At 44.3% G+C, this 12,795-nt stretch overlaps 1 protein-coding gene across 9 annotated transcripts in view; it reads right to left on the reverse strand.

Annotated features, from left to right (window-relative positions):
* Positions 1 to 12,795, reverse strand: part of RAP1GAP2 (RAP1 GTPase activating protein 2) — a 222,238-nt gene that overhangs the window by 55,912 nt on the left and 153,531 nt on the right. For all 9 annotated transcript variants that reach the window (XR_012008512.1, XM_072778999.1, XM_072779000.1 and 6 more), the window contains one exon: positions 2,068 to 2,103. Coding sequence is in view for 8 of the 9 variants with exons in the window: in XM_072778999.1 (XP_072635100.1) it covers positions 2,068 to 2,103 (36 nt within the window). In the remaining variant the exon portion in view is untranslated. The remainder of the gene's footprint in view (positions 1 to 2,067; positions 2,104 to 12,795) is intronic.

Below are 12,795 nucleotides of genomic sequence, written 5' to 3' on the forward strand. Positions count from 1 at the left end.
TAAGATCTCTGTACCTCAGTTTTCTCACCTATAAAGAGGGGACAATGATGATAATATAGCTGCTTCCGGTGGGCGTTACCAGAAAGAAATGAGCTAATACTCCTTAATGTCTGAGCTGAGAAAAGTGCTGAAAATACATGTGCTGTTGGGGCACATATCAGTTAGGCATCCAACTCATGATCTCAGGGTGGTGGGATTAAGCCCTGCATTGGGCTCCACATTGGGCTCCACACTTAGTGCAGAGTCTGCTTGGGATTCTCTCTCTCCCTCTCCCTTTCCCTCTGCACCTCCCACCTCCTCCACTAGCACTCTCTAAATAAACAAATAAAATCTTTAAAAAAAAAGTACATGTGCTATTGTCAGCATCTTCCTTCCATCCTTTCCACCTGTATCAGTTAAGCCTTCTGGACTCCTCATATTCCCCAGAGCAGCAGTTCTTACCTGTAAGCCCTGGCCCCTTGGTGAAGAGCAATGAGAAAGGCCCCCCCAAATCCATTCTGAACACTGATTTTCGGCAGTGCCTAGCAAGTATTTACATATATTATCTCATTTCATCCAAACAACTATGTAAGTAGGTATTTTCATTATTATTTATGCGGGCTGTGGCATAACTCGTAATAATAAATATTGGGGGGCAGCCCTGGTGGCTCAGCAGTTTAGCGCCGCCTTCGGCCCAGGGTGTGATCCTGGGGGCCCAGGATTGAGTCCCACATCAGGCTCCCTGCATGGCCTGCTTCTCCCTCTGCCTGTGTCTCTGCCTCTCTCTGTGTCTCTCATGAATAAACAAATAAAATCTATAAATAAATAAATAAATAAATAAATAAATAAATAAATAAATATTGGGGGTTTTACCCCATTCTTGGCACAGAACTTCTAAAACGTGTTGAACTTCCTAAGTAATGAGAGCAACAGGAGCATTTTGGAGCATCTTTTGTTATAACACTTCGTCTTTTGTCCTTGGTTCCTAAAGCAGCTCTAGAGCCATAAAAGTGAAAGCCATAAAGTTATTCATAAGTTTGTTAATGAGATGACTCTGGGGACACTCCTAAGGATGGAGCTGGATGCCAGGGGAACCAACCACTATTAGAGGGTTCTGGGAGGGAGAGGGCTGGAGGGTAAATCTCCAAAGGACAATCATTTAATCAATCTCGGCTCAGTTAAAACAAAACAAATGATGGCTTCAGAGAGCTTCCAGGTTGGTGAGTACATGGCAGTGCTGGGGGAGTGATGCATCCAGAGGACGTGGAAGCTCTTCCCCACCTTCCCACATACCTTGCCCCCTGCAATTCTCCCATTTGTCTGTTTCTGAATTATATCCCTCATAATAAACTGATAATCTAGTAAGTAAACTGTTCTGAGTTCTGTGAGCCCCTCTAGCAAAGTAATGGAACCTGAGCAGGGGGTCCTGGGAACTTCCAATCTATAGCTTGGTTAGAAGCACAGGTGACAGCACACTTGTGCCTGGCATCCTAAGTGGGTCGCAGGCAGTCTCATGGGGCAGAGCCCTTGCAATGCAGGATGTGACACTGTCTCTGGGTAAAGAGTGTCAGAATGGAGCTGAACTGTAGGACACCCAGCTGGTATCACAGAATCGCTCAGTAGGGGAAAAACAACCACACATTTGGTGTTGGAGGGAGGTGAAAATAGTGCTGTGAAAGGATAGAAAACAGGAGCCAGAGGCTCAGAAAAGGGAAGGGACTCATGCAAGTGAGTGTCAGGTGCAGGGTTTGACCCCTCCCTCAGCTCTGTCTCCCAGACACAAGATGACCTCCTCTAGGAAAGGGCTTCCTTTTCCAGACTTTCTTTCCAGCCCACTGCAGGAACAATGGACCCTTTCAAGCCCTCCACACATCTGCTCTGCTGGAGGGGTTCTGCTTTCTGTCTTCTCCCCTTCTTCAGGCCAGGACCTTCCCAAAGTCCTCAGTGCCACGCAATATGGAATGGCCTAGGAGTCAGGCTGAGTCTTCTCTTCTCTGCCCCTCCCCCCAGGGCTCCCAAGCTCTGCCCAAGTTCCCTGCAGCAGGCCCCCCACCCTCGGCTCAGCTCCCCCACCACAGGGATGCTCACCTGCATTTTCTCCAGCATCTCGAAGAACTCTGCCGACTGAAAGACACAAAGAAGATGCATCAGCCAGGAGGTCTGTGAGAAAGCCTCCTCACCTATGGCCTGCAAGCCTAGCCCAGGACTTCCTCTGACGCAAGAGTCATTTGGATCAAGACAGAAGGGAATGAGGGGGGCACTTGACAGGATGAGCACTGGGTGTTACACTGTATGTTGGCAAATCGAACTCCAATAAAGGAAAAAAAATATATATATATATATCAAAAAAAAGGGGGAATTTGATTTTGCCCTTGCAGGGCTGGAAGGCCAGAACACCCCACACAACAAAAGGAAAAACCAAGCACACTCAGGCTGGCAAACGGCTCTGAGGGGAGCGGCTGCCCGGTCTCTGTCAAGAGAGAGGAGCCAAGTTCCCTAAAATACCTGTCAGCCCCAGGATTCAGCCTCCAGAAGGAGTCCTGTTCGGGATGTTTCTGGCCCAACAGCAAGGCCGAAGTGTCCAATACAAGTACTTTCCCAACTTTTGTGGCAACATAGTCCTCCTGTCTCCCATTTCTAGATGAAACTCCAACACATAAAATTTATGCAGTAAGAGCAGAGCCACTCTGGCCAGGGCAGCCATGGCGGCTTGAGCTCATGATGTGCCTGCCCCTGCCCCCTGCCCCCCACCCCCTGTCCCCAAAGCAGCTCCTTGGGACCCTAGAGCTTGTAAGCAAAGCCTGAAAACCACTGAATTGGAGCCTCCAGGGACCTGGAGAGATTATTCAAAAAATCTCGAACTATGTAAGTCCAAACATTGAACCAGCTTTAGTGGCCCCCTTGGAAATTTCAGGTAAAGGCGACAAGGAGAAGGAGGAAGTGGAATGGAGGGGTGATGGGCTAGAAGCTCTACCCCTCCTCACAGAACACTCGCGGAGATCTCTCAGCAGTTTCCCCAGTTCCCCTTCCATAAAAATAGCTACGCTTTCTTATCAAAACATCACTGCCCACATCTGGGCCCTGACAAGGCATGACTTAATGAGCACCCAGAACACAGTCCTCAGAGGAACAGGAAAGGAAAGACAGCAGTGATAATGGAAAACAAGGATGTCCTTGTCAATTTTTCGTGCAGAGGTAGAGTGTGCCTCCCTTCCCCTGCAGGCACCAGTGAGCCAGAATTGCCGAGCCCCACCCAGCCCTCAGCATTCCCAGAGAGAACCACCATGGAAGGTGGACTTTGTGGAGTCACCTGGCTCACAAGGAGCTCCCCCAGGCCACAGCTGGCCTGTCAGAGGCAACAGTCCCTGACCCACGAGCCATTCAGGTTCCAGGGTCTGGAAACCCCACATGTGAACGTACAGTGTGGAAGACATGCTTCAGGCACCCACATCGAGCACCCCTGAGCAGAAGCAGCCATGAAACACATGACTCCCAAACCTATCCTTCCCACTGGCTCTGTGCATCCGTACCAACTCCAATCTCCAGGAAACCGAGATTCCTAAACAGCAAGAATTTACGCAAATCAATAAGGCTAGAAAGATGAGCAGGAAGAGGACAAAAGAGCAGAAACAACCAACATTTACACGCACAGACGTCTGACCCAGGGATTCCTCTTCTAGGGATCTGTGCTATAAACACCCTTCCATGTGAGCACAAGGATGGATGTTCCCTGCAGCACTGTTTGGCTGCAATGAGCTATGTTCAAATAGTATGAGCAACTGTGTGCCAATAAATTAACTTGGATGACATGGACAACTCCTAGCAACACACAAACTACCAAAACTGGCCCTAAGAAAATGGAAAATCTAAAAAGATCTATAATAAAGAAACCGAAATAGTAATCAAAAAGCTACACAAAAAGCCCAGGTCCAGATGGCTTCAGCTGTGTATTCTGCCATTAAAAAGAATTAATACTAATTCCTCAGAAACTCTTAAAATAGGAGACGGGACACTTCCCAACTTATTCTAAGAGACTAGGATTACCCCGACAACAAACCCAAAGACATCGCAAGAAAACTACAGACCAATACAGCCTATAAATATAGACACAAAAATTCTCAAAACTACTAGCAAACTGGGAACCCTGGGTGGCGCAGTGGTTTAGCACCTGCCTTTGGCCCAGGGCATGATCCTGGAGACCCGAGATCAAATCCCACGTCGGGCTCCCAGTGCATGGAGCCTGCTTCTCCCTCTGCCTATGTCTCTCTCTCTCTCTCTCTCTCTCTCTCTCTCTATCATAAATAAATAAAAATTTAAAAATTTTAAAAAAACTACTAGTAAACCAAATCCAGCAACTTATAAGAAGAATTATGTATCATGACCCAGTGGGATTTATTACAGTAGTATAAAGTTGGTTTAACATCCAAAAATCAATGCCTATAATATACCAGAGGAATAGAATAAAAACAAAAACCATGTTACCAACTCAATAAAGAAGGCATTTGACAAAATTCCAAAGCCTTTCTTGATTAAAAATTAGAAAAAAACAATGAACTAGATAGAAGGGAAGTTCCTCAACATGAAAAAAGGGCAGCTACAAAAAAACCCACAGGTAAAAATATTCTTAGTAATGAAAAATAGAGCCACTTGGGTGGCTCAGTCAGTTAAGTATCTATCTTCGGCTCAGGTCATGGCCTCAGCTCCTGGGAGCCCACATTGGGCTCTCTGCTCAGTGGGGAGCCTGCTTCTCCCTCTCCCTCTGCCTGCCAGTCCCCCTGTTGTACTGCTGTATTTTCTCTCTCTCTTTCTCTCCCCCCCAATAAATAAATAAATAATAAATAATGGAAAACTAGATAGTTTGCCCATAAAACATGGAAAAAGACTAACCACTATCATCATTTCTATTTATCATTGTGCTGGATGTTCTAGCCAGAACAGTTAGGGAAAAGAAAAATTAAAAGAAACTATAAATGGCATCCAAACTGGGAAGAAAGAAGTGAAACTATCTCTATTCACAAATTACAGGATCTTGTATATAGAAAATACTAAGGGGGTGCCTGGGTAGCTCAGTTGGTTAAGTGTCTGACTCTTGATTTCAGCTCAGGTCATGATCTCAGGGTTGGGGGATCAAGTCCTGCATAGGGCTCCACACTCAGCACAGACTCTGCTTGGGATTCTTTCCCCTATCCACTGCCCCTCCCCTCATTTGCACTCTCTAGATAAATAAAATCTTTTTAAAAAATACTAAGGAATTCACTAAAAATAACTATTAAAACTAATAAATGAGTTCAGTAAGGACCCAAGACACATGATCAAAATACAAAAATAAATTGTATTGCTATGCACTATTTATGGACAATCAGAATAAAGAAAATAATTCCAATTACAATAGCATGGAAGAGACCAAAATAGTTAGATATAAATTTAACAAAAGAAATGAAAAGCACAAAACATTGATGAAAGAAACTTTTAAAGCTCTAAATAAATGGAAAGAAATCCCATGATCACAACTGGAAGGTCAGTATGATTCAGATATCTATACCCTCCAAGCTGATCTACAGATTCAATGCAATCTCTTAACAAAATGTTAGCTGAATCCTTTGCAGAAATTAAAAAGTGATCCTAAAATTGACATTGAAACTCAAGAAGCCCAGAATAGCCAAAAGAACAAAGTCGGAATACTCACACTTTCCAATTTCAAAACTTACTGCAAAGCAAAAATAATCAAGATAGTGTGGCACTGACACAAGGACAGACCCATAGATCAATGGAATAAAAATGAGAGTCCAGAAATAAACCCACTTATCTGTGGCAACTGGTTTTTAACAAGGGTGCCAAGACTAATCAATGAGGTCTTTTCAACAAATTGTGCTGGGTAAACTGGATAGCCACATGCAAAAGAATGAGGTTGGACCCTTATACTATACAATATACAAAAATTATCTGAAAAGGAATCAACAACCTAAATGTAAGAGCTAAAATTACAAAACTCTTAGAAGAAAACATAGGAGTCTTTGTGACATTGTATTTGGCAACAGATGCTTAGATAGGACACTCAAAGCATAAACAACAACAAAAAACAATTAATTAGACTTCACCAAAATTAAAAACTTTTGTGCTTCAATGGACACTATCAAGTAACTGAAAAGACCACCTCACAGAATAGGAGAAATATTTGCAAATTATATATAAGGGACTTGTATCTAGAATAAAGAATTCTTACAACTCAGTAATAAAAAGATAAAATTTTTAAGATTTATTTATTTGAGAGAAGAGAAAGTGAACGAGTGGGGGGAGGGGCAGAGAAAGAGGGAGAGGGAAAGCAGACTCTATGCCGAGCAGGGAACCCAAAACGGGGTTCGAGATCAAGACCTGAGTGGAAATCAAGAATCGGAGACTTACCAACTGAGATATCCAGGTGCCCCAATAAGAAGATAATTTTAAAATGAGCAAAGGATTTGAAAAGGCATTTCTCCAAAGAAGATACACAAATGAACAATAAGCACATGCAAAGATGCTCCACATTATTAGTCATTGGGAAATGTCAATCAAAACCTCAATGAGAAATACTTTCCACCCATGAGAATGGCTATAACCAAAAAGAAATAAGAGCAAGTGCTGGAGAGAATGTGGAGAAATTGGAGCCCTCACATACCACTAGTGAGAACACAAAATCGTACAGCCGCTGTGGAAATAAGTTTGGCAGTTCCTCAAAAAGTTCACCACAGAGTTACCATTTGACCCAGCAATTCCACTCCAAGGTATATAACCGAAGAGAAATGAAAACATGCCCACAAAAAAACTTCCACACCAATATTCACAGCAATATTTATAACATTCAAAAGGCAGAAACAACCTAAACATCCATCAACTCATGAACAAATTATGGCATATCCACACAATGGAACAGTATTCAGCCACAAAAAAGGATGAAGTATTCATTTCATGGTACATACTACATGGATAAATCTTAAAAACATTATGCTAAGTGCGAGAAGCCCAGAATACAAAAGGCCACGTATTGTGATTCCATCTACATGAAACGTCCAAAAAAGGCAAATGTACATAGATAGAAAGTAGATCTAAAGGAAATGGGAGATTTGGAGAATGATGGCTAAAGGGTAGGGGTTTCTTTTTTGTAATTTATTTTTTTATTTTATTCTATTTCTTCAATACCAGTATAGTTAATATACAATGTTATATTAGTTTCAGGTGTACCAAGGTTTCCTTCTGAGGTGATGAAAATGTTCTAAATTCAATTGTTGTGATGCTTGTACAATTCTGTGAATATACAAAAAACCACTGAATTATCTGCTTTAAATTGATGACCTTGTTACATAAATTATATCTCAATAACGCTGTTTCAAACAAACTATGCAGCCATTCAAAAAAAAAAAAAAAAAAAAAACAACAGAGTTACTGCTTATGTGAAATACTCTTCCAAGATACATTAAGTGTGGAGAGGTAGGCGGGGAGCAAATTGGAGAATAATAGAATATGATCCCATTTTTACAAAAACAAAACCAAAGGTTGCCTATATGTATATAAATTCCTAGAAAATAATATGAAAGAATTTGCCCCACTATCAAAAAGCAATTATATTGAGAAGAGGGAGTGGGAGTAGTCAAGGGGGTTTTTGCTTTACATACCGCCTACTTCACGAGCATGCAGACCTACATGACTTGAATAATTAAAATTTCAAATAAATACATTTTGTAAGGGAAACAAAAAAATGTGCAAAAGATGTGAACAATTTGCTAAAGGAGAAAAATAAAATGAACAGAAAACACATGGCACATGCCCAACCTCCCTAGTTATTAAAAAAATTAAAATAAGATACATCTTTCATCTGTCAGATTGGCCAAGAGTAAAAAGAAAACCCAAGGTTGGCAAGGTTATGGTATTAGGGATACAGGGACTGTAGGTAAGCGTACTCCTGGTATAATCTTTCTGAAGGGCAATTTGGTGCTCTGCGTCCAAAGCTTTTAAAATGTTCACGTATTTTGGTATAAAAACCCACTCTAGGAAATTTACCCTAACACAATATTTGGGCAACTATACAATGGTATTTGTTGCGATATTGTTTAAAGGCAAAAAAAGGAGAAACATCCAGGGGCCCCTGAGGGACTCAGCTGGTTGCCTTCTGCTCAGCAGAGAGTCTGCTTCTCCCTTGCCCTCTGCCCCTCCCCCCTGTTCATGAGCATACAAGTGCATGTGGACGCTCATGCTCTCTCTCATCAAATAAATAAATAAAATCTTTAAGGGGAAAAAAAAAAGTAGAAACAACCAAATTACCTGGCAGTGAGGCAAAGAGTAAATAATACATAAGATTATGCGCCTACAATAAAATACTATGAGGAGACCTATGCTAATTATGCAAAACAAAGATTCACAAGGCACTGACCACTAAGTGAGAAAAATGGAGTTTAGGTGATCCTGGTTTGTTTGTTTTTCCAATTATGTATAAAAATTGTGTTTGTGTGTGTATCTCCTATGTGATATGTACAGATATAGAGTATATATATAGCTGTACATAGGTATGGATACAGAAATATAGATCTGCATGTATGTATACATATCACTCATCCAGAAAAAAAAAATAACTTGAAGGATAAATGTCAAAATAAGTTATAGGTTAAGGATAATTTTTGTTTCCTTTTTGCTTTTCAGTATTTTTTACATTTTCTGTAACAACTGTAAATTATTTTTTGGAGTAACTAGTTACCCAGCTATAGTTTTTAAGACTTCAACACATAAATGAAAGCTCTGGAACTCCTTTCTTTGCTTCTCTCAACTCCTGCTTCAGGCCCTTCCCCCCATCTTCATTACAGGATGCCCAGGCATACAAGTACAGAAAGCCTCTAGATTCAGGCCAATTCATTTCCAGGTCTAGCCTCAGCTCTGTGTATTATAGGCTGAGGCTTCCCTGAGTCACCCCCATACCTAGCTTACTCTTTGTTATCCATGAAAACTGTCAATCAGAAAAATCTTCTGTATGAAAAAAAAAAATCTGTGTGTTCTTAGACAATGCCCTTGTACTGTTTAATCAGTTAACCCCAAATGATTAAGCACCTACAAGGCATGGACTAGACACTGGAAGTACTAGGCAAGGACCCAGTTTCCAGGGTACTTGATCTTAATGAGGAAACAAAGGTGTCCAGGGTTCTGTTACAGATGACCAGCACCACAGTGGTTCAGAGGAGGCATGATGCACTTCTGGCTGGAACTAACGTATGTTAGTTCTTCTCTATTGCTGTGTAACAAATGACTCCAAAACTCAGTGACAAAATTTCTTTGGTTCAGGAATTGAGAAGTAGCTTAGTCGGATGGTTCTAACTCAGAGTTTCTCAGGTGGTTGCTGTCAGGATATGAGCAAGGGCTGCACCATCTGAAGACTTAATTGGGGCTGGGGCATCTGCTTCTAACAAGGGACACTAACTCACAAGGCTCCTGGCAGGAGGCCCCCATTCCTCATCACATGGTCCATAGCCTGCTCGAATATCCTCAAAATACTGCAGGTAACCCCCCACCCTCAGAGTGAGTGATTCAAGACACAAAGCTATAGTACCTTTTATGACCTAGTCTGTGAAATTGCACACCATCATTTCCCCTTTGTTCTCTTCATTAGAAGCCAGTGTCCACAATCAGCCCCCACACAAGGGGAGGGGGATTAGTTCCCACCTCTTGAGCAGGGAAGTATCAAAAAAACGTGTGGAGGGCAGCCTGGGTAGCTCAGTGGTTTAGCGCCACCTTTAGCTCAGGGTGTGATTCTGGGGACCCAGGATCAAGTCCCACATCGGGCTCCCTGCATGGTGCCTGCTTCTTCCTCTGCCTGTGTCTCTGTCTCTCTCTCGACTAAATAAATAATTTTTTTTTTAAATGTGTGGACACATTTTAACACCACCACATCAAGGAAGGCTTCTTGCAAGAGGTGGGATCCCACCTTACCTTAAAGGAGAAGTTTGTTTTTTGTGTGTTTTTAAAAGATTTTATTTATTTGACAGAAAGATAAAGAACGCCAGAGAACACAAGCAGGAGGACTGGCAGAGGAAGAGTGAGAAGCGGAATCCCCACTGAGCAGGGAGCCCAGTGTGGGACTCCATTCCAGGACCCCAAGATCATGACCTGAGTCAAAGACAGACACTTTAACCGACTGAGCCACCCAAGCACCCCCAGAAATCACTTTGATAGAGAGGGGGAAGAGGCCATTAGAGGCAATGGTTACTGTGTGGACAAAGTGGAAAGATGGAGAAGCATGATGTGTGTTCAACAAACAGTGAGGGAATCAAACTGACAGGGCTTCTGGGTCAACATCCTGAAGATCAGACAGGGAAGGGGCCCTGAGTTCTGAGCCTGAGAGACTCCATATATCAGGAGTCCAGGCTTAATCTGGAAGGCCACAGAGAGCTACAGATGTTTGTGTGCAGCAGAAAGATGGATGCAGGAGGCAACAGAATCCAGTGGTCAGAGCCAGGTCTAGGAAGCGGCCAGCCTGTTCCTGCCCAGCTGCGTGGCATGAGGCACGTTACTCCAACTCTCCTAATTCCCTCACGTGAAAGCAGCATCAGCCCTGCCTTTCAGGACTTTCAGGACTCACATGAGGAAGAAGTGAGAACATGGACAAGAAGTACCTGGCCAGTGCCTTCTGGTAGTTGCTATTTGCTATTAGAAAGCACATTCTGCAAGTAAGCTTCGTCCTGAGGGAAATGGTCCGGAAGCTTTAGGATAGTTCCTGATTTAGAAGACAGCTTTCTTGAAACTATCTTCCCAGAGGCAGTGTGTTTAGACTACTGTTGAAAACAGGTGTGTGTTTCCTAAGTGAAGATGCTGGAGCTAACTAACACAGGTTGGGAGCTGAAAGGGCTGAGATCCATCCTCAGCTCTGAGTAATGCACTGGGCGGACAGCACCCAGGAGCAAAGAACAGTGGCAACTTGGCCTCGGCGGTGCCGGCCCCACTTCTCGGTGACTCATCGAACTTTCCAACAGGACAGTTCCAGCCTTGGCAAAGAGCAAGTCTCTTTTTCCACCCAGAAGCAGGGTGACTCAGGCCAACCTGGAACAGCAGCTGCGGCCACTCAGACCTACCCTCATTCACACCCCCCTGTGATTGTGTCACACAGCTAAGGGCACACAGAACACATTCAATAAATGCTCACTGACTCACCAGCACCATCCCAGAGGCCCCAGGCCAGAATGAAGTCCTATCTGTGGCATCCTTAGTAGGGAATCCCCCTCTGTCAGGAAGCCAGGCACTGGATTTTCACAGAGAAAGGTAATTCAGCCTCCTCATCAATAGCAGTGTCCGCTCAGCTATCCAATTTATTATTAGCAACAACTGCTGCCACCCAAATCTGAGCCACAGCCAGCATTTCCCCTTGGGCTCCACTTTAACAGCCACTCAAGTAGGCTGAGATAATCACCAAGAGCCAGTGCTCAGCCAAGGAAATCACAGGCTGGGCCCCAGTGTTTGGTTTGGGTTCAAAGCTGTCCTCTCCACTTCCCAATATAGAAACCATCTGATCTTCCTTCAGAAGGGCAAAGCGAGTCCTTGTGGGTAGAATGCAGGAGGTCCAAAGCAGGAGGAACAGAAGTGAATGGGACAGGACCTGCAAAGCCAGTCTCCAGAAATTGCCCTGAAGCCCCTACCTATGCGCTCTGGTGCCAGGCCCCTGCCCAGGCGACAAAGCAGCAGCCAGGAAAGAACACAGTGTGTTCGAGTGTAGGGGGGCCCCCGCCACCCATCTCACCATCCCTACCTCCCTCTGGTCCACAGCAGCTCTGCACATGGACATGGCCTTTCCCTGCAGACAAGCAGCCATCTGTTTTTTCCCTCCAGTTACATCTCAGCTTGAGAGACCCCCATGAGCATTGGCCCCTCTCCCTCCTCTTCTTTCCTGACCCTAATTGGAGAGGGACCTCCACTGCCAGCCACCTGCTGCCCACAGGTCTATGCTAGGCAACCTGCCCTAGGTCTGAGCTCCTTTCCTCCCCTCCTGGAGACGGGGTGTGTTTACATATGAACAGCCTTTCTATCCGCCCTGCCCAGGAGATACCTCACAACCACTGCTCACAGCACAGGACAGTACTGTCCGAGCATCTGCGCCTTAGAGTGGGGCTGTGGTGGGGTAACATGAGCCAGTTTGCAGAGCCTGGCACAGCACCCAACACGGAACATGCTCATGTGCAGTAGCAAATGCTTATCTGAATCTAGGACCCAACAATGGGGTGGGAGGGGAGGTATATGTCAACAGCAACAAGAAACACTAAAACAAGACAAGGACAGAGGATAAGATATCTTCCACCCTGCACAGGCCCCAGGAAAATGCAATGGAGATGGGGGCTGGGCAGCACTAGGTGAGGAGGAAAACAGGACAAGTTTCTTGTCTCCATAGGCAAGGAAGACACCGCAAAAGTTTTGTGAAGAGATTTTCGGAGAGTTGGGAGAGCTAGGAATCCCAAGCACATACTCGATTGAGAGCCAGACCAATGTGTCCCATGGCCACCTCACCACAGCGCAAGCTGCATTGCCCTAACCCTGCTGCTGGCCTGGAGGTCCCCATCCACCGTGCAGGCAGGATGAGGGGGCCGGCTGGCCACCAGCCTGGCTGCTGAGACCTGCAGAAAACACTGGGACTGTTCCCCACAAGAAGGAAAGAATAGTTAACTAGAACAAAAGGTCCTCACAGGCAGGCTCTTTAATTTGTTCACTGCTATGTCCTTGGGCCTAGAATTGCCTGGCACATAGGAGATGCTCAAGAAACACCTGCTGAATGACTGACTGATTTCTAGGCCAAGCAAGCTGAGAATGAAACAG

This window comes from Canis lupus, chromosome 16 (assembly GCF_048164855.1).
Source record: "Canis lupus baileyi chromosome 16, mCanLup2.hap1, whole genome shotgun sequence".
In the NCBI taxonomy this organism is placed as follows: domain Eukaryota; kingdom Metazoa; phylum Chordata; class Mammalia; order Carnivora; family Canidae; genus Canis; species Canis lupus.